Source organism: Engystomops pustulosus, chromosome 7, assembly GCF_040894005.1.
Source record: "Engystomops pustulosus chromosome 7, aEngPut4.maternal, whole genome shotgun sequence".
Lineage (NCBI taxonomy): Eukaryota > Metazoa > Chordata > Amphibia > Anura > Leptodactylidae > Engystomops > Engystomops pustulosus.
In genome coordinates this window covers 145,446,079-145,468,794 of record NC_092417.1, presented here as the reverse complement: position 1 = coordinate 145,468,794, position 22,716 = coordinate 145,446,079, and the positions used below count along the sequence as shown (strand labels likewise).

The following is a 22,716-nucleotide window of genomic DNA, read 5'->3' as shown; positions in this document are numbered from 1 at the left end:
CGTTAATTCTTTACTAAATGTATAATTTTTCCTTTCCCTGCCTCCCTACCTACCGGGAGCTTAGACATTAGTATTTTACCAGATTTGTCGCCTGAACCAAACGATTGGATTCGGCCCAGAAAGTAATGGCAGATAGGACAATTTCTGGCCACCAAGACTATTGGTCACAGAAGTCGGTGACTGGGTCAAAGAATCTCCTAAAAGGGTTTCCTATGGGCAGAGGTTATTACCTTCCCAGGTGGTCACAAACAATGAGGACCCTCATATACAAGATGCATTTAAAATCCATTATGATAAACCAGGGGCACTTCTCATAGATCCAGGCACCATGACTGGGGTAATCTTGTTATATTTGTCATCCATGGCCTCCTTCCTTCTAAAATCAACTTTTAAAGTGATTCATGGCTCTTTGGGTGTTACCAGAGCCCCTCCGTAATGTAGCTTCGCAGGATGTTTCACTGTCTCACTCCTGCTTCCTCAGCGCTTTCCCCCTTCCTTCTATAATCTCACGCAGTGGTAGGGAGAAGTGTTTTATGTACGAGTTCACACGTGGCGTTTTGAGACCCATTTCGAACGCCACGGAGAGTGCCTTTCCCGTTGCGTTCTGAGTTTTGTTTCTTTCATTCTGGTGTTTTGGTTTATGCCAGTGTCTATTAGTAATGTAGATATCTAGACTAATGGCTCTAAGGGCTTTAGAGGCAAGTTACCCCCTAGTTACATAAACTACATTACAGAGCCCCGAGGGTAGCGATCATACGCCATGCGGCAGGTGCTAGATGTTCACCATCTCTTTATAATACCTGCAGGAGCCCTTTAAAGGGTTCTCCAGGTTTTAGTAGAAAGACGGGTGCTTTTTTTCTGCTTTTTGATTGCTAATGTGTTTTATACCCAAGATCCACGCGGTGCTTTTTAGCAGCTTCAGGGGATGGAGTATTTTAGTCTGGTGCCCGGGGGAGATGTCCGTGTAGAGAGTGCGGGCGCGCTGTGGATTGCTCGCTTTACCGTGTCCATCTCTTTACTTCCCGCTGCTGTATTTATGCGTTCGGTTGTTTCTCTTGATGCTCTTCACAGCTGTCGGCAATTTAGAAAAATGTAAAAAAAACACGTCTCTAGGTGTCTGCTCGTCTCCTATGGCTCATAAATCTGCTAACACGGGCTGTGCCATAATCCACACCCATAGTATCGCCTGAGCTATGCTACTGCTAATGCTGAGATGAAATAATAAAGGCATCATCTGCGACCTAACCCATCCTTATATAGTCCAGACCCTGTAAGTAACAGGCAGATGCATTGCTGGATTTTACTGGGTACAACATAGTGACCACCTACTCAACCATCAAAGTCCATCATGATAACCGGGGACACTTACTAATAGATCCAGGCACCGTGACTGTGGTAATCTTCGTATATTTGTTATAGGCCCTGGGAGTTGTTACCAGAGCTCCTCCATGCTGCATCCTCACAGGTTAACACTGTCTCCCCCTGCTCCCTCAGCACTTCCCCTCTCCCTCTGCCTGCTGTAATCTCGCACAGTGGGAAAAGGAAGTTCTCCTGCACACTGTAACAGACTATGAAGCTATAACACAGAGGGGCTCTGGTAACGCTGCCTTTGACTGTGCAAATTTTTCCGCTGTTGACAGTTTTGTGGGGTTGCCTCCCCTATGCTTTGAGAGACAACAGAGATCTCTCGTCATGCTAAAAAAAAACTGTGCCATGGATACTGAGAAATCGGCACCATGGGTGTGGCCATGAGGTCCAGTGCACCTTTTCTATTACATAGGGCTAGCTGAGTACCATCTATAAGGACCATATGGGAGGCACTGGCCATATGGAAGTGACCTCATGGCCATTGCTTATACTGCACCAAAATTCTAATTTATATATGTAAATACTGTATATATAATAAAAAAGATTTCAGCATATACAGGATTCGATTTCATTTATATGAAATCTTGGTTTGCTGGAATTTTTCTTTTGAGAGCCATGCACCGAAATGGGCTACACTGCAGTATCCATGTCCAGCCACTGCACGGTGCATGGCGCTGTGCTTCTGGCCGGTATACTGTGCAGCTGGTTCTAGTGTGCGGAGGGCTCTGCCATCAGCTTGTGTGTTAGAGCTGTATGTTGATGCTGATTTAACTTTCTTTTATGTATTTGATATACCCAGATGGAGAAAGACTTGAAGGAACCGATCCTGCCCGCAAATTGGGGAAAGTCCAGGCCTCTGCTCCTCACTCGCAAGCAGGCGATTCTAGTGAGGAAAATCCTACGGTAAGAAATACAAGGTTTGTTTCTCTAAAGGAAATCTAACATCAAAATCACAGCCGTGAAACTGGTGATCTTTTTGTTATCCCTGGCCTCCTTCCTTCTAAAATCAATTTTTAAAATCTTGCTAATGAGCCAGAAGGGCTTTTGGGGAAGTTCCCAGAACCCCTTCATACTGCGCTTCCCTCCTCCCACTTGCTCTGCTGCAGTGAGATTACATCAGGCAAAGGGAGGGGGAAGTGTAGAGGGGGGAAGGAGATTGTGTAAAAGTCGGTGAAACTGCAGTCAGAGGGGGCTCTGGGAACCGCTCCAAGAGCCCTTCTGACTCATTAGCATAATTTTAAAAGTTGCTTTTTGCAGGAAGAATGCAATGGAGAATATAAGGAGATTACCACAATCACGGTGCCTGGATCTATGAGTTGGTGCCCATGGTTTATCATGATGGATTCTGATGGTAGATTTCCTTTAAAGGGGACCTACCACCACGATTCTACCTATAAAGGTAGATCGGGTGGTAGGTGGATGAATGGGACGTGAGGATAGCCCTTTTTGGGCTAATCCTTACGTCCCAGCTATCCTTTTGTAAACTTTAATGTCTTTTTATATGCTAATTTTTTTTAAGCCGCTACTGGGGCGTGGAGTAGCCGGACATGAGGCTACTAGTAGTGGCTACTCCACGCCCCAGTAGCCTCGTTCCCCGCCTACCATGTAATCTTCGCGCCCTCGTGCGAATACCCTGCGTTCTGTGCATGCGCAGAACGCAGGCCTACGGGTGCGCAGCCGTAGCTCCGAGGCCGGCGCTACTGCGCATGCGCAGAACGCCGGGTACTCGGACGAGGGCGCGCAGCTACGAGGAGCTGCGTGCCTAAGATTACATGGTAGGCGGAGTAACGTGGCCACTGGGGCGTGGAGTAGCTGCCACTAGTAGCCTTAGGTCCGGCTATATGCTAAAAAAATTAGCATATAAAGACATTAAAGTTTACAAAAGGATAGCTGGGACGTAAGGATTAGCCCAAAAAAGGCTATCCTTACGTCCCGTTCATCCACCTACCACCCGTTCTACCTTTATAGGTAGAATCGTGGTGGTAGGTCCCCTTTAAGGCTTCCTGCACATGGACAATATCGGCCCCCAAATAACAGGCCCGGGCTCTGTTGTTTGTAACCCATGTGTAATTGGCTCATACAGTGGACAGTAATGTGTGTGAGACCATAGAAATACAAGGGAACGTGCGTTGGCCGGTTAAACAATGGCTATTATGTGGCCCAAAAAATCATGAGGCTTAAGGGGAATGTAATATTTTCAGCGATGCAGGATGGTTAATAACTCATTCACTTCGACAGATGGACTCCCCCGGATGGAAGAGAAGCCACCGATTACACCCGAGCCTAGATCAGGTGAACCTTACTGACACCCCATTGCCCTGGGATGAGAAGGTAAGTGATTAGATGTTACCAGCAGTGCTGTATAGAAGGATCAGTGCTGAGCGATGAAGCCGCAGTCGCTGTGTGACCTAGTTTTCTTGTAGAGATTCACAGTGTAGTCAGATATGTAGTGATGATAATAGAGCAGCTCTTTCAAAGGTTAAAAGCACTGGGACACCTGCTGTAATTAAATAGGCGATATATCGCCCCAAATTTTATTTTAATTAATTTTTTTGCACTTTGCAGATGTGTTAAATTAGAAAATAGGCAGCAGGGTCATTCTTTGGGCACCTGACCCCGAGGGGTATCATCATTACAGGTCTAAATGTCTGATAGCTGTACTGGGGGGGGGGGCCCTTTTCACCCCTGCGTCCTCAAAAGGTGTCATTTCAATAAATGGAGCAGTGTTTGCCCATGTTTAGCTTTCTCAGACTCTATGGGAGTCCTGAGAACGGTGAAGCCGGTGCACTCTGCTCTTCTGTGAACCCATGTAGCAATGAAAAAGATGGCTGCAAAGGATCTGGCACCTCTGCAGCCACATGGATGGCGGGGGGATTTGGGAAACCCTATAACAGTATCTCTTCCATTTAGGGTGAGCACCAGATTTGGGCTCCATGCACACAATTCATAGAGGTCTATTACACCTGGTCACTGTACAGTGAACCCTCAGTCACATAATATAGAGCAGGTCTTCTTTTCAGCACTGCCACGTGGTTTCCTATGGAGAGGGATGGGGTGAGGAGCGCTCATCCCCCCCCCTACCTTCTCCACATGGCCGTGTGCTGTGCTCCAAGTGAGCACACGGTCATGTGTATGAAGCCTTAGTGTCATGTAGGAGGATCGGTATAATTATCATATCAGTCCAGACCGGTGAAATGTATAGGTCTAAATGGCTCCTATGTCAACTTTGGTAGCATAGGTAGCATTCCTGTGAAGCAAGATGCCAGTTGTTTGTTGCAACATTGATAATTCGAACCGCTCATTCACATCTCCAGGACTTCACCCAAGCTGCACCAATTCTCTGGAATGTCCTTCCCACGATCTATCAAACTGATACCCAACCTCCAAAGCTTCAAACATGCTCTTGAAACCCATCTCTTTACGCATATCTATCAACACTCACTAACCGCATAAAATGTCAATTCTTTCTTTACTAATCCATCCTATGTCCTCCACCTGTCGGTTATCCGACAAGCACCAGATATATACCAAGCTCCAGGCTTCTCTGCAGTCACTGTCACCTTGGTCTTTGTATATAAGATGGTGGGTGATGACTGGTTCAAGCATCGGCATCTTTATTTATTAAATTATTTTATATTGTTCCCTTATAAAGAATGGCTGGAGCATTATACAAGCTCTTATACCTTGTGTCATCCCCATACTCTCCTCTCTCCGGTGCTCTGGTGCAGCATGGCACCCATCACTCCTGTATTGTTTGTATACAGAGGCTTAACCATGACCGTGTTGATGAAGCAGCGAGTACGTCCTTTAGCAGGTGCGTAGCTGTCCAAGTGACGTCACTGAGGATTTGTATACCGGATACAAATCCAATCCGCTGTGCTGAACCCGTGCACTACAGAGCTGAGATTTGCGTGTTTGTTATTTTTATAATAAAAATATATTTAAAAAAAGAAAACTGATCCTGCACACATGGCTGCTATTTCATATTAACAGCTCTGGGACCTGTTTGGTGCTGCCAAGTTCTTTTGAAGCGTACAGAGCTTTAGATAATCCTTGTATCATGGACAACTCCTTGAACTTAAAAGTCTCTTGTTATTTTTAGTTCTTATTGAAATCCATTTTCTCTTAAAGTACAAGGGCAAAGTGAATCTTCATGTATTTGAGGACTGGTGCGGCGGGTCAGTGCTGAACCTCAAGACTAACCTCCACTTCCCCCTGTACCCTCATGTAAGTTACCATCTTTCTCGTTACTCATGGCTTCTTTCTCAGACCACCATTGGGTCATAGCTTAATATTTTTTGTCTCCCCTATAGACACGCACTACCGTCACTAAACTTGCCGTATCGCCAAAATGGAAAAATTATGGACTACGGATATTTGGGTACATACACCCCTATAAGGATGGTGAGTGTGAGCTATAAATGAAAACTCTATCTCCCACTACAGAATAGTAGTGTTTGTGAAGAACTGGCCTGTAATGTACAGTATATTCACTATAGGAGGCACTGCCGATAAGTCTGTATTAGAAGGATGGTCCAGGATTAAAATTTCCACACCCTATTCATAGGTCAGCGTGTATCTGATACCTGTTAAACCCCCAAGGTCAGCTGCTACCTCCTCAATCCTTACCAAGCAACATGGTATAGGCTGAAAAAGCTTTTTAAGGAATCATACCCAGAACTTACAGATGTGCCGCAACGCAGCGGGGGCCTTGTACGTAACACACTATAAAGTAAGTTTCACTCCTAACAACAAAATTACGGGCTTTAAGGATCACTCCAGTCACACCTGATTCATTGAATTATACCTGGTGGAGGGCCTGAAGGGAGGAGCAGGACTCTAGGTTCTAGGAATACAATGACAATGAGTCCTGCTCCTCCCCTCAGGCCCCGCACCATGTATTCTTCAATGAAGAAGCTTACACTAGAGTCTCCCTTTAACTCTGCATCACAATGAAATGCTACTCCTGCACACCTGCTAGATCAATACATCACACTAAAGTCTCATGTCATTTCAATAATGGCGACATCGGGAAGCAGGACAAATGGACCTGGAATCACAGGCCATCAAGTGGTCAGTGGATCAGTGACACTGGTAACCCCAAGAATCTGCATAAGTGTCCTATGTTTTGCTAATTCTAAGCCATTTTGTAGAGTCCTTTTTTTCAATCTCTTTAGTTTTCAGTCCCCACTGGGCAAATTTGTGTTGTAGATGTTGAATGGTTATAATTTTTGATCTTTGCAAAAGGAGTATTCCGATCTGGGACATGAATGCCCTGTCCATGGGTAAGGAATATGTACATATAGTTTTACTTTTTCATCCCTAGAAAAACTTACCACCAGGGCTACTTTAAAGGAAACCTACCATCTCGGGTCTACCTATTAAGGTAAATCCGGTGGCAGGTTCATCTAATAAATATCATTGGAGTCCTTTTTAGGGCTAATCCTTCAGTGCCCACTAAGTTTTGAATAGTTTTATTACCCTTATATGCAAATATCTTCAGGGCGCAGCGTGGAGTAGCCGCGCCGTGTAGCTTCAGCTACGGCTACTCCACTCCCCAGTAACCTCTTTCGCATATTTGCACATAAGGGTATTAAAACTATTCAAAACTTAGTGGGCACTGAAGAATTAGCCGTAGAAAGGACTTCAATGATATTTATTACATGAAACTGCCACTGGATGTACCTTAATAGGTGGATCTGAGATGGTAGGTTCCCTTTAAATAAGGCAGCCTGGAGATATGACATGTGACAATTAGCCAACAAGTCTTTTCTAACTGTGTAAAGAGCTGTTTCTATGTTAGTACACAGTGTTAGTGTAGAGAAAAGGTTTGGATATGTAGCACTGGAGGCAGAGTTTTTCTTTTCCCGACTTGGAAAAGTGTAGTTGCATATTCCTTACCCAGAATCCCCAGAGGAGCATGCATTACCTTTAAAGGGAACCTACCAAGACACTAAACCAACTACAGGTCGTTGTGGTGCTTTTAGTGTCCTCTGAATCATCCTGACGGGTTCTCTTTAAGACTCTGTACACCTAAAAAGGAAGAAGGAGAATGAATTCCTTCCTTCATATCCATAGGATATGTCTTAGAAGTGTAAAAGTTCTCAACTCGGGCAGATTATTTTCTGAATGCCCATAGAAATAAATGGCAAGAGACTGAGCCCTGTGTGCTTGGCCACCTCGGAGTGTGGGTCCTAGATGTGTGACCCCCCTTATCTCTTGGACTTATGTCATACACTACATACAGGCAGTCCCCGGGTTACATACAAGATAGGGTCTGAAGGTTTGTTCCTAAGTTGAATTTGTATGTCGGAACTGTATACTTTATCATTGTAACCCCCTGCCAAATTTTTTTTGGTCTCTGTGACAATTGGATTTTAAAAATGTTGAATTATCATTAGAACCAGGATTAACAATAACATTGTAGACACCTGTGATAACTGTTATAGCTGTTTATTGTAGCCTAAGGCTAAAGTACAGTAAATTGCCAACATCCAGAGGTCCGTTTGTAACTAGGGGTCGTATGTAAGTCAGGTGTTCCTAAGTAGGGGACCGCCTGTATATGCTTTAAAACACAGTCCCAAGTGTTGTGATATATATATTTTATGAATAACACTGTATGACTGTGCTGCTAGTAGGACCTCTGCGCCATGACTGCTACCAGAACCACAGGTACGAGATGAATAAGAAACCAATGGCTCCAGGTGTAGAGTTTGTGTCTGTGTTGTTCCTGCAGTTATTGGCTGTGTGGGATCTGTATGGATGTGTTAAGCCCTCAATAATGATCCCTCAATAGACTTTGACCATCAATTTGCAGAATATACTCAGCTTCTGCTGCTCCCAGGGACTGAATATGAGCGGAAAGTTTCTGAGTAAAGTGTGTGCTGGATGTTTTCTCTCTGTGTATAATCCCGGCTGTGCCCTGTCATATTCCATATTTGTTCACATGGCTTGTTCTGATCTCAGCTCCTTCTTTTGTTGTCGGCAGGAGACTTTCAGTTTGCTGTGGCCTCAGAAGATAACTCTGAGTTTTGGTTGAGCACAGAGGAAAGCCCTTCCAGCGCCCAATTGATCGCTTATGTAGGGAGGGTGAGTGAGGACACATGCAGCTTTTCTTTTCTTACAATTGTTAGTTTCTTATTTTTTTTTTTATTATGTGCAAAACTATGGCTGGATTACGGTATATCTTTCCATTGTGTTATACCTGGTGCAAGGGAGGATATATCCAAGCCTGGGCCTACACTTGGCTAAAGGGGTTGTCCCAAGTTACAGGGGGATAATAAACTGATACGGTAACCCCAGTAATTTGGAAAAAAGGGCTCCTGTCCTCAGTAGTGGGTGGTGTGGCAGATCAAGCATTCATCCCATCGCGCCATTCAATAGTAAAGGATTGTTGGAGTACAGTGCTCCGCTATCTCCAGTAAGTGTGTCCCAGAGATAGCTGAGCGCTGTGCTTGGCAATTCCCAAAACACCTGTACTGTTGTATAGCATCAGGACGCATGATCGTACTGCCACTCCACTCATTAGTGGGAATAGGACTCCCATTCTCCAGATCGCTGGGGTCCCATTCTTGTGCTCATTGGTGATCCCAGCAGTCGGACCATCATCAATCACCTTAGGATAGGGCATAATTTGAAGACTTTAGACAACCCCTTTTGCCTTAATTTGTTTATAAATAATGGGAGATCAATAATTGACCTATGATATATAGATTTGGAGTGAGATTTTTTTTTTTTTTTTTTGGGAAAATGCTGCGTAAATGTAGACAGGACTGTAAAGGAAATCTACCATCGAAATAAACCAGGGACAATTACTCTTAGATCCAGACACTGTGACTTTGCTAATCGTCTTATATGTTATACATGGTCTCCTTCCTTGCAAAATCAACTTTTATAATGCTGCTTTGCAAGTAGGCAGCTTCCAGAGCCCCGTTGTGCTGTAGCTTCACAGGCTGTTACACTGTGCAGGTGGATGTCCCCACCCTCTTCCTCTGCTGCAGTAGGTTTACAACAGGGAGAGGGAAGTAATGGGAGAGCAGAGGGGGATAGGGAGCAGTGTAATAGCCTGAGAAGCTACAGCACGGAGGGGCTATGGTAACACTCCCAGAGTCCTTCAGGCTCATTAGCATACTGTTAAAAGTAGATTTTAGAAGGAAGGAGGCCATGGATAACACATATAAGAAGATTCCCACAGTCACTGTGCCTGGATCTATAAATTTCCATGGTGTAGAGATACTATGTGCTTGTTACTCTGCCTACATAGGGGGTCATTTACTAAGGGCCCGATTCGCGCTTTCCCGACGTGTTACCCGAATATTTCCGATTTGCGCCGATTGTACCTGAGTTGCCCCGGGATTTTGGCGCACGCGATCGGATTGTGGCGCATCGGCGCTGGCATGCACGCGACGGAAATGGGGGGGGCGTGGCCGAACGAAAACCCAACGTATTCGGAAAAACCGCCGCATTTAATAACCGAAAATGTGTCGCTTGGGAAGCGCTTACCTTCACCTGGTCCGGCTCGGTGTATTCCGGCACGTTCAGATGCATTTCAGTGCAGCAGCGCCACCTGGTGGACGGCGGAGGAACTGCCATCATAAATCCCGTCCGGACCCGAATCCTGTGCAGAGAACGCGCCGCTGGATCGCGAATGGGCCGGGTAAGTAAATCTGCCCCATAGTGTCACGGGGAGAGCAGTGTGTAGGTGGGGTAATCGGGACTCTTTTTTTTGTGTCTCCTAGGAGTCCTGTTAGATTTACTCTGCTTTAGAGGCTACTGACACATGAAACGTGTGCAATATCAGGCTGTATACAACAAACTTGGGTGACACGGGGACATGTGCTACCAGCCAAAAACACACATAATGGCTTTCTGAACACTTCTGCTCTCACTCCATCTACTTCCCTCTATCATTTCCAGCCCGCAGAGACGGCACAAACCACTTGTTGAGTTTTCATGGTTTTCTATTACATAAAAAATGTGTGTTTTTACCATCTCTAAATTTACCTTTGACATCAGAGTAACTATGGGTATCACAACAGAATCAATCACAGAAGTAGTTATTGATTAGTCGTGTCTGCAGGGCGTATTAATAGAGGGGAGCCTCAGGATTATTCCCAGTGCTGGCCCTACACCGGCTCCTCTTATAAATTGTGTATGTAGATGTAATTGATGTTGGACATGGCAGGGAGTTCTCCACAGAGTTGATCTGATGGCGCTTTATAGAATAAGCCATGAATTTCTTATGAAATGGGATTTCTCATAATGTCTTGCTGGGCTTTATGTGGTTTTTTGTGCATCTCTGGAGCAACACAATTGTCCTTATTCAAGATATAGATTTTATAAACCTGCAATTTGTCACAGTCCACACTGCTTACTACTCCGCCTGCGCTGCTCTTGGCAAGCGGCCTGTATATACAGGGTATACATGTAATGTAGGTCTACAGATTCCCTATGATACGTTGACAATACTCTTTATTGCTTGCCTTAGGTTGGCTCCGAATGGACTGCACCAGGGGAATTTACAAAGTTTAGCTCCCAGATTTCTAAACCTTTCAGGTAAGGATGAATCTATGCATTTACACTGTATCAGCTGTATTACAATGTCATCAAAATTATTACATTGGGGGTCATTTACTAAGGGGTGATTTGCGTTTTTGCGACAGGTTAACCGAATTTTTCCGTTTTGCGCCGATTTTTCCCTGTATTGCCCCGGGATTTCGGCGCACGGAATCGGATTGTGGCTCATCGCCACCGGCATGCACGCGACGGAAATCGGGGGGTGTGGCCGTAAAAAAAAAACCGGAAAAACCGCCACATTTTAAAAAAAAAAAAAGTGTTGCTTGACACGCGCTTCCCTTCATCCAGGATGGCTCGGTGAACTTCAGAGCGCTCCGATGCTCTTCAGCGCAGTAGCGACACCTGGTAGACGTCGGAGGAACTGCCTTAGTGAATCCCAGCCGGACCCGAATCTGCCCCATTGTCTGTTAAGATTTTCTAGTGTTAAAGGAAATCTACAATTACGCTTATTCATTGAGCCTGGCACTTTGACTGTGGTAATTGTCTTATATCTTTTATCCGTGGGTCTAAAAGCAACTTTAAAATTATGTTAATGAGTCAGAAGGGCTTTGGGAGGGTGTTACCAGACCCCCCTCCATGCTAAAGGTTCACAGGCTGTTAGACTGTGCATGAGCACTTCCCCCTCCCACTGTGAGAGGGGAAAAGGTGCAATGCCCCTGGGCCCTCCTGGATCATCAGCATAATTTTAAAAGTTGATTTTTAGAAGGAAGGAAGGCCATGTATAACAAGTACAGGGTGGGCCATTTATATGGATACACCTAAATAAAACAGGAATGGTTGATTAATATGAGCTTCCTGTTTGTGGAACATTATCACATAGGAGGGGGGAAACTTTTATCTTTGGGTTCTTCTGAAGGAAATTTTCTATGTGAAAACCAAAAAAAAAGTTGGATCCAAAAGGTCCGACTTCAAATTGGCTGCAATTGTCAACACCGATCTTGAATAGTTTCCCCCTCCCATATACTAATGTGTCACAAACAGTGAGTTGATATCGCCAACCATTCCCATTTTTTATTTAGTTGTATCCATATCAATGGCCCACCCTGTAAGAAGATTACCACAGTCACGGTGCCTGGATCTATGAGCAAGAGTCCCTGGTTTGATGGTAGATTTCCTTTAAAGTCCCATAACTTTCCTTTCAATGTATTTTCCAGTAAACTTTTGGCAAAGAGGCTCAGTGAAGGTAAAAAATGAAGAGAACCAATGTTCATCTCTCCCACACTGCTCTGGTTATGATGATTCTTTGGCTATATGCAAGTTTCTTCTCTATACTATACAAATCGCTGCTTGGCCTCTGTGACCACTAGTGATCGGCTTGCTGATCACAAACCACTTCCTGTGTTTTGTTACAGGAACAGGAAGTGGAGACCTGCAGGGAACTGGCCAGCCAAAGGAGTAACTTGAGGCTGCTAAATCAGTAACAGGCCCCACAATTATAAAGTATTGTCTATAGTGCTAGTTTCTTCATAGGTGAAAACGCCAAATTATTGGCCTCATAAGGCTCCAGGGGCCGGGTGCAACGGTACACTCTGCATGTCCTTAACTTAATCTAGGAGATTAAGTTGGAACGTTGTGGAGATTATCAGATCTTTTATTTCCTTCCTTTTAACCCCTTCTGAGGCCACAGCCACTACCTTTCATTTTCACTGGAAATCCCCAGTACTCCTACCCTATTGAAGCACGGACCCCCCCAGAAATTTATGTCACTGCACCCCTGACAGGACAGATCTCCCTTTGGCTTGTACACTGGGTCCTGTGCAGGGGGACCTGCATTAGTTTCTGATTATTACATATAATACAGGTTATCCGTGATCTTTTTAGAACTGACTGAAAGACAACATGTGCCACTGAGCGCTGTTACCGGACCTTACAATGTCACGCGCTAGTTGCTAACTTACAACCGACCAAGCTAAACTGATGATTTATTATTGCTCATGGATTCAGGGCCTCGCTCTGTGAGCCACAAAGTGGCATCTGAATATCTGTCATGTAATTCTACATGTCCCATTCTATGGTAATACTGACTGCAGAGGTTTGTAGAAGAGGGGACACTGCAGTTATCCGATATTCTGATATTCACATCATGTGAACCGTGACTCCCAGCACAACTATAATATATGGATTGGGAAAAGTGGAAAACCCTTTTAAACACTTGATAAATATGTTGCAGTTTTAGGCACAGAACACATATATTGATGAATAATACAATGACTACATCTCCTGTAAATTATAATAGCTGTGAATTTATTGATGGTTGATATTGTATAATATTGAAAAACTGCATTTTATTCATTGTGATGGTTCTATAATAAGCATGTGCTGGGGCATCTATAATGTCTGTTTACCCAGCTGAGACCAGTGATATTCACCAGCGCTGTGTTCAGGCTTCCTCTTCGCTTTCCTTCATCCAGATCTGTTGTTGTTGCTGCTCCCGTCGCAGGCGCTCCTCAAGCAGCAGGACGCGCTCAGCTAAGGCATTGTTTTCCTTCATAATGTCAGAGATGTGCGTAGCCTGCTGGCTGAATGACGATTCCACTTCATTTAGCAGCGTTTCTGCCTCCTGAATACGTGGCGAGAAGCCTTCAAGTTTCTTGTCTAGCGCCGTCAGGGCTTCCCCCAGGGCGTATAGACGCTCCTCTAATGGATGCCAGCGCTCTCTAACCCCTTCAGGCGTTATGGAATCGACGTTCACGTATTCTCCAGACACGGTGGGGAGGGACATAGAGTCCACGCTCCACGTCTCCCAATCGATGGGATCTATTGGCACCATCCCTATGCACTTTGTGAAAGGGTTTATATCTATTGTGCCAGGGGACACCATCGGGATTACACTGATGCCAACTGTGCCCAGTGTCACAGAAGCGACATTCACTGCCCCCATCTCCAGGCATTTTTCTGGCAGGGAAGCCATATGCCAGTCAGCCTCTGTGATACTAAAGTGAAAAGCTGTAGATCCTGCACCAATTTCATTCAGCGGCTGCATATTGTTTCTTACCAAAGAGACGTGCAGCGAGTCCATGGACACCAGACTGAAATCATCCGCTCCTGGATCGTGTGTTTCCATGAATTCTGTGTCGGAGGAGAGAGAATCACATGACGGTAGGTATTTTCCATCAGCGTCCACCTCCGGCTCGATCACCTCCGCATCCAGTATGAAGGAATCGCTATGCACCAAGCTGCCACCAGAGGCGCCCTCATCTGTAGATGCCGCTCTTAATGTGGACAAGTCACTATAGGTTCTTTTCCTGCTAATGTGGACATAGTCTTCCTCGGTATTGCTGTCATCTGTCACTTGCTCCCAGGTCATATCGTTCCCGTCTATGCTCTCCACATCTTCCTCTCTGAAGGACTCTGGAGATGTCATAGCTCGATGTAAAAGGTCACCAGACACAAATGTTCCATCAGAGACGTCCTGCAATACACGTTCTGCATCCAGTATGAAGGTCTGGAGCATCTCTGGGTTACAACCAGGTGATCCCTTTTTTATGGAGTCTATATGATCACTGTTCTCTGTGCCCAATTCTGAAGAGCCGTCTTCTAGTTTCAGGAATTCTCTATGGTGCAAACATTGAATGTCCGCGTTAATGTCTGCTGCAACCTCTTTGCTGCAGAGGTTTGGACCCTCCATTGCATTGCCAGTCCCAGTGTATTCAACGGGGTTCAGGCCATCCGATGCCATGATGAGTGAGACATGAGCCTCAATGCCAGTCGCCAAGCAGTCAGCGCTCCGTCTCCGGCACTTCTTAATATTCCCACGTCTCTCTCAGCCTGTTTCCATTGTCCTTGTCTAGGTATTATTTTCAATCAGAAAATCCTCTTAGCCTCATGACGTGAGTCATACACACGGTGTCAGAGGGGGACGCACACAATATATTTTCGAGTTGACTCGGAGGCTATGGAGGGCTTCCCGGAGTGATGTATATGGTGATCATCAACATATGTTTGTCTTCATGTTCGTGATTTTATACAGAATACCAGAAGTATTTATAACTTTTTATAAGCTGCGCTGTTGGGGCGAAGTCTTTTATCGTGATCCAAGTCGTTCTGTTGTAAATTCCATCGTAAAACTCGGTCATATCATGACAAGCGGAACGAAGGCTGGGAGAGGAGTAAAGTGCAGGAAGGGCTAAAAACTGTAAGGATCGATTTGGAGGCTTATAAAAAAAAATTAAAGGGGCATTTCCACATGATAGGTCCTCAATGTGTGGTCACTGCTATCCCAGTCCCTGGTATACTGAGGCGCCAGCAAACATGTGGGCAAAGACTTTAATACAACGGGCGACCCGCTTAAATATATGGATCTTTCCCGATGGGAAATGTAAAGATTGGACATGTTGGATTTCAACTGCCCGATCCTTTTTTTTTTTTTTCTCGGGTGGATACAGATGTATCTCTTTCCCTTTTACTAGTCTTTGGTTGTGTGGTAACATTCAGCTGAGAGCAATCTGATGTGTATGGCCAGCTTTATTCTCCACATTATCATTAAACTGCTTGAAAAATCACAGAGAATTTAAAGGAAATCTACCATCATGATAAACCATGGACTCATAGATTCAGGCACCTTGACTGTAGTAATCTTCTTACATTTGTTATCCATGGTCGGAACTTTTAAAATTATACTAATGGGACAGAAGAGCTCTAGGGAAGTTGACAGAACCCCTCTGTACTGCAGATTCACACGCTGTTACACTGTGCAAGGAGCACTCCCCCCCCCCCCCCACACTCCCTTTTTCCCCTTCCTTTGTTGCAGTGAGATTACATCAGGCAGAGAAGTGGGTAGTGCTTAGGGAGCAGAGAGGGAGATGTAACAACAGTTTGTGAAGCTGCAGCACAGAGGAGCTTTGGTAACGCCCCCAGAAGCCCTTCTGGATCAGTGGCATAATTTTTGAATGAAGGAGGTCATGGATAACGAAGATCACCACAGTCACAGTGCCTGTATCTATGAGGGTTGTCACACCATCACAGTGTGTATTATTAAAAGGGGTTGTCTTATACTTCGCTCTCTCTGTGCTCTAGTTCACCCACGCCAGACAGAGTTTCTGACTTTAGCAGGTGTGGTGCCGTCGTCCCGATCACAGCCGCGCACCTGCTACAATCTGAAACCCTGTCTGGCGTGTGGCCGTAAGGAAGTTTATCAGAAGTGTCTGCGCGCAGAACTGTTCTAGTTACCCATGGCAACCAATCAGAGATTAGCTTTCATTTTCCACTGCTGTTTATTAGATTAAATCTGAGCTCTGATTTGGTTTTCATGGGTAACTAGAACAGTTTTACCTCAACATCTTCTAATAAATCTCCCTCACTGTCTCTTTATAAAAACAGAGACGCTGTTGTGCCGGAGGAGGTGAGTATGAGAGGTTTGTTGTTTTTATTCCTCCCTCCTTTTTTTTTGTTTTTTTCCTGGACAATATGGGGCTTATTTACTAAGGTTCCCATGGGCGCATTTTTGTCGGTTTTGCTGACTTTTCGGGGAATGTGTCGCACGCGATCCTTTTGTGTCGCAATCGCGCCGGCTTTCACACCACACAAATCTGGGGACGGGCCGTTGGACGATTCGGACTATGCACAGGATTTAACATTTTAAATTTGGGTTGCATCCAATCCACTTACATACACCGGGAGGAAGATGGTGAACTCCGGCGGACCTAATCGGGGAAGCGACATCTGCAGGAAATCGGTCACACAATCTTCATTAATTGCGGCAAATGTGCATTCACGTTGGACAGTCCGGATCACGGATCGCACAGGGACCGGGTAAGTAAATGTTCCCCTATATGTCTACTCTAGTCACTGCTGTGTGTTGCTCACCATATTGGCTGAAAGTGGGGATCCCGAGCAGCAGCCATATGGACCTTTTATTTTTTTGGTTTTAATTTGACTTCTTCCGAGTCCTTGAGGGATGAGTTGTATTTCATAGTTTATACGGTTGAAAAAAGACACTTGTCCATCAAGTTCAACCAAGGAAGGGAAGGGATTGGATGAGAAGGGATTTAGGGGAAACAATTCTATATAATATAACCATCAATGTTATTTAGGTGTAAAAAGGCATCTAGACCCTTCTTGAAGCTCTCTGCTGTCCCTGCTGTGACCAGCGCCTGAGGCAGGCTTTTCCACAGATTGACAGTTCTCATAGTAAAAAAGCCCTGTCGCCTCCGGTGATTAAACCTTGATTTCTCTAAACAGAGACAGTGCCCCCTCATCTTTTGATTTGATTTAATCTGAAACAACTTACCACCATATTTTTTGTATGGACCATTCATATATTTATATAAATTAATCATGTCCCCTCGTAGTCGTCTCTTTTCCAGACTAAATAAATCTAGTTGTTTTAATCTTTCCTCATAACTAAGAGCCTCCATACCCATTATCATTTTTGTGGCTCTACGTTGAACCCTCTCTAGCTCCAGGGCATCCATTATATGGACCGGTGCCCAGAACTGGACAGCGTATTCCAGGTGAGGCCGAACCATTGCCTTGTACAGTGGTAATATTACATCCCTATCACGAGAGTCCATACCATTGCTGATACATGGCAAGATCCTACTAGCTTTACAGGCAGCTGATTGACATTGCATGCTGTAATTCAATTTATGATCTACTAGAACCCCTAGGTCCTTCTCAACAAGGGACTCTCCCAGATTTACTCCCCCAAGGACATATTTTGCCTTTGGATTATTGGCCCCCAGGTGCATAACCTTACATTTATCCACATTAAACCTCATTTGCCAAGTGGATGACCAAACACTCAGTTTGTCCAAGTCACCCTGCAGCCTATGAACATCCTCCATAGACTGTGTTACACTACACAGCTTGGTGTCATCTGCAAAAATAGACACAGTGCTATTAATTCCTACCTCTATATCATTAGTAACTATATTAAATAGTAGTGGGCCAAGCACAGAACCCTGGGGTACACCACTCATAAATGGTGACCATTCCGAGTAGGAATCATTGACCACAACTCTCTGGATACGATCCTTCAGCCGGTTTTCAATCCAATTGCAAATTATTTTTGCCAAACCAATAGACCTTATTTTACCCATCAGGTGTCTATGAGGGACAGTGTCAAATGCCTTTGCAAAGTCCAAGAACACAATATCCACAGCTGCTCCTCCAACAGCAGAACTTACACCAGTCCTTCATAGTACCCCTAGTCCAGTTACAATCCCGGAATATAAATATATATTTTTTCACAATCCTGCTGCTACTAACAACACACACAAAGGAATGGTTACACAGTTCTCCAGGGCCAATACCTCATACTGTGTACAGCTGTGTGTGCTTGCAGACTCCTTCGGCGCTAACAGCTATCTCTTCCCACTTTCCCATTGATATGCACTCTCGGCTACATGTGCATATGTTCTGGCCTATTATATGACGGCTTCCATACTTGCTTGCATCCAATGTCTACGACCTAAATACAGCCAATTACACACATCAAAGTTGTCAGTAGACAACATGGGGATCTAATCTTTGAGGTCAGCTGTAGATCCCCCATTCCCTGGAGGTTATTGGTCATAGAGACGGATGACTTTGTAGGGTTAGCAGCGACTAGTCAGTATAACCTATTATCTTGTTACCCCTCTTCCTCCATCTATATTCCAGTCCCACCGCCACTCCATTCCAATGTCAGATGGGTGGACGGGTTTTACGATGGAAATGAGAGGAGAATGATTTTTATTGCTGTTCAGCAAAGCGACTGCGAAATAGTTAAAGGGTCAATCACATCTTGACAACTTGATAACTTTTATAATAAAGAGAATTTATCGGCTTCATTATATTCTCTTGCAAGTTTTTATGTGCGTGCAGTAATTACATCATTGGGAAGATTTATGTGTCTCACAGCAGCGTATTGCCGGAGATGCGTCCTGCATATGTATGTGCTCAGAGCACAGCTGGAAGGTGGTCCGGTCACACTATAGATTCAGGTGCTAGTATGCGGGTGTAGTCGTGGATTTAAAGGGATTTTTCCATGATAGGGACAACTTGAAAGGGAATGCCACTTTCACTGCCTAATTCATTGGATTGCAGGTTACTGTGTAATGGGTGGGATTACACCCATCACACCAATCAAAAGACAATGGGGTCCTTTGCACCCCATATAAATGGAGCGGCTGGTAATTCATGCCAAGACTGCTCGGTTCATTCACACTCCTACTAGTACAGTTCTGAAATGAATGTGAATGAATAAAGTGGATGAACATGTGTGACCACCGGCTTCATTCATATGAGGGATATAAGGGATTGCAATCCCACTGATCAGACAGTTGTAGAATAGCTGCTGTTCCTGTAGTGATATTATGTAGGAATGTTAATACTTTCGTTCTTTTTCTTTCCATCAGATTGATGAGTTCTCGGCGGTATTACTTTGAAATTCTTCACAAGCAGGATGATCGAGGCTCTGACCATGTGGAAGTAGCAGTAAGTATATATATTACTCAAAGTATCAAGGTCTGTCTGGGATTGTCCAGTCACAACAAGTTATCCCCTATCCACAGGATAAGGGATATGTTGCTGATTGTGAGGGTGCCAGTGGAATCATAAGAATGGGGTACATTGTTGCAGCAAGGTGGTGGTTGGTAAATTATTGTCTCCATCCCCCAAATTCTCAAAATAGGCCACCTGGAGTACAATGGAAGGCAGGGGATATGTACAATGCATCTCCAGTAACATTACTGACAGGTTGTTTTTGTATTTTAGTGGCGCCTTTCTCTCCCAGGGATGAAGTTTGAAATTGTGGACTCTCAGCACTTGTCCTTATATACTGGTAAGACAATGGCCTGTACGGCCGGGGATTACACACTTCATGATAAATCTGGGCTCATTCTCAGCAAATGTTTATATCCCCCAGATGAGACGTCTTATAAAATGAACGAGATCTCCCACATCCCACAAACGCTGTCCAGCGTGATTGACCATCGCACGACCAGAGACGAACCCACTGTAGATATCCTGAGACAAGATCCCCGAGACACTTTTTACAAGAGTAAGAGTTTTGGTGATTTATATAATATATATGTTTTTGTTTTTTTCACCAAGTATGGGTTATTAATCTGTATTGTCCCATGCAATGTGAATCCACTTGGAACTGTGTAAATGACTAGTAAATTGGAAACTTAACAGTACCGTATCTCAGTCATTCTGATACTATGAACACTTATAGGCACTGTCAAGTACAAACAGTCATATGGAACAATAGGAGTCTGGGCCCTGCTCTCAAGAGCTTACAGTCTGAGGATGATATAAGAGCTTACAGTCTATCATTATTGACTTCTTATATGGATCGCTCATTCATACTTTTAGGCTTGAAACCCCTTTTATGACTCTGGGTCTGTAAAATAGGTGCTGAAGAAACACCGATGTAGTGCAGGAATTGGTATAGTAGCCTCTGTTATAGGATTGTAAGTAGTTGGGAGTTTGTCTTTTTAGGTTTTCTAGAAATAACAACTCCAAAAGCAGGTTGTAACGGTGAGTCTGCCTTCTCCCGTCTCTCTGCAGCGCCTATGATTGAACAGTCCAAGGTGGAGAACGTGCTGGTCCCCTGTGCGTACAACCCCACATACGTGGTGAAGGATTTCCCCATTGCCCGCTACCAGGGCCTGCAGTTTGTAAGTGAATACGGACATAACTCGCTCCCTTGCCTCTTAGCACGTTCCAGGGCTGTATTTTCCTTGTCTATTTTTAGGTCTACCTTACGTTTGTCTATCCCAATGATTTTACACGTCTCACCCACATGGAAACCGAAAACAAATGCTTCTACCGAGAGTCCCCTGTGTACTTGGAGAAGTAAGTTGTTTGTGGCTTGTACTGACCTGTCTCTCAGCCCTGATACAATTTAGACATTCCCTCTTCCTTTCTTAAATTGTCTCCCAAAACCACAATCCTTCATAGTTACCATCGCTGTAGTCACACAAGTTGCTTTGTTTTCTTCCTCCAGGTTTGGATTCTATAAGTACATGAAGATGGATGACGATGATTCTCCCCAGATGCCGTTCCTCTTCTTCAATCGTCAGCGTATGTCATCCTATTATAGATTTTATATATATATATATATATATATATATATATATATATATATATATATATATATATATATATATACAGTGCCTTTCACTCTTCACAGGTGTATGACAAATCCGTGACTCATGTGCCCTTTACTGCTTCTTCTTGCAACTGCTGTAACATTTATAGCTGAACCTTGTCAGGTTTTTGACACTGAGGTTATTGCTATATATTAAGTGTTTCTGTTCTCGGATTGAAGCACTTCCAATACGCACAGGGGAAAGAAATTTTTAAAGACATCATGAAAACTAAAGGTGGTCAAACAATTAAAGGGAGCCTCCCTTCGGTTTTGATTATTTAAAGTTAAAGAGAGTTTTATAATCCATGTGAGTGATGTAAGGGAACCTGTCACCAGGGACCTCATTTTCACTAAAGACAGGTTACAGAGGCCCATTACAGCTGCATTGCAAATATATATTTCTACTTCTCTAAGCATTCACATTACAATATAATTGGGTGTTATAACTTACCTTGCATCCTGATAAAATCCTCTGTGTAGTCCCAGAGGTTGAGCTTTGGTTTGGATGCATTTCAACACGCAAAAAAAAAAAAACACACGAGACTGTTCTACAGTCTCCTCAGCCATCATTCCCCACTTTTGTGCTCCTGTACAGCTCCTCCCCCCTGCTCCATCACAGAGCTCACAGCCTGGTGAGCAGACATCAATGGAGGGAGGAGCTCTACAGGAGCACAAAGATGGGAGCCAAGTGCTGAGGAGTCTGTTTTTTGAAATGCATCCAAATCCGAGTCCAACCCCTGGGACTCCACAGAGGATTCTGCCAGGGTGCAAGGTAAGTTATAACACACAATTATATTGTAGTGCAAATGCTACGAGAAAGCAGAAAGACCTATTTGCAATGCAACGGGCAATGTAACGGGCTTTTGCAACCTGTCTTTTATTACCTTTAAATGGAACTGGTTATCTACTTATATGTTGGACTCGATGGACTTTCATCTTTTTCCAAATTCTTTTCTTTTACTCGATTAAACTACTAGTCTTCTCGTGTCAGGTATGAAATCCTTTCTAGAATTCCTACTATTATGTGAAATCTCAACCATTTACATATATAAAAAAAATCTCCCCCCAATGTCATGTGAAAAAGAGCGGAGATGAGTCATAGGTTCCTGAGATGAGCCAAGATCAGAGGCTGCAGGGGGTGGGTCAATTCAAACACCTATGTCTTGGGTTCTCTGGCAGTTAGAACCATGTTTCTTGTATTGGATTAAGGAAGAGAATCCCCTCTTTCAAATTGTATCAGGTTTGTGTTTCTGGGAGTTACAAGCAGTTTAAATAAAAAGTCAGGAATCGTATCTCTACTTACAGCATGCATTCCCAGCTATAATAATAATAATTCCCTTAATTATATAGCGCACGCAGATTACGCAGCACTGCACAGAGATTGTATGACTTTGCCAGTCATAATCCTGTGCTTTCAAAGGTACAATTTAATCTCCTTTTAATACGATACCAGAACCTTCGTTCTAGCTGCTATAGAACTCAAGATATTTTTTAATCTAAAATCGCACCCTCTCTAGTCTGTGATTCTGCCTCATCTCCGATAAAAGGTGACAGTTTTCTGTTTATTTTCACATCACTTTGGAGGATATATATTTTTTTAATAGATTAACAGGTGAAATTTCACATATAAGGTGGAATTTTAGATGGAACATTTCATAATCAACCTGAGGGGGTTGCTAGTTTTAGTGGGGTAG

The 22,716-nt window shown here is 44.0% G+C and overlaps 1 protein-coding gene across 3 annotated transcripts in view; it reads left to right on the top strand.

Annotated features, from left to right (window-relative positions):
- B4GALNT4 (beta-1,4-N-acetyl-galactosaminyltransferase 4) overlaps window positions 1-22,716 on the top strand; it is a 47,099-nt gene that overhangs the window by 4,580 nt on the left and 19,803 nt on the right. For all 3 annotated transcript variants that reach the window (XM_072118125.1, XM_072118124.1, XM_072118126.1), the window contains exons 3-14: window positions 2,168-2,271; window positions 3,607-3,699; window positions 5,500-5,595; window positions 5,682-5,772; window positions 8,357-8,457; window positions 10,856-10,923; window positions 19,284-19,362; window positions 19,642-19,708; window positions 19,793-19,927; window positions 20,440-20,549; window positions 20,627-20,727; window positions 20,879-20,955. In XM_072118125.1, the coding sequence (XP_071974226.1) occupies window positions 2,168-2,271; window positions 3,607-3,699; window positions 5,500-5,595; window positions 5,682-5,772; window positions 8,357-8,457; window positions 10,856-10,923; window positions 19,284-19,362; window positions 19,642-19,708; window positions 19,793-19,927; window positions 20,440-20,549; window positions 20,627-20,727; window positions 20,879-20,955 (1,122 nt within the window). The remainder of the gene's footprint in view (window positions 1-2,167; window positions 2,272-3,606; window positions 3,700-5,499; window positions 5,596-5,681; window positions 5,773-8,356; window positions 8,458-10,855; window positions 10,924-19,283; window positions 19,363-19,641; window positions 19,709-19,792; window positions 19,928-20,439; window positions 20,550-20,626; window positions 20,728-20,878; window positions 20,956-22,716) is intronic.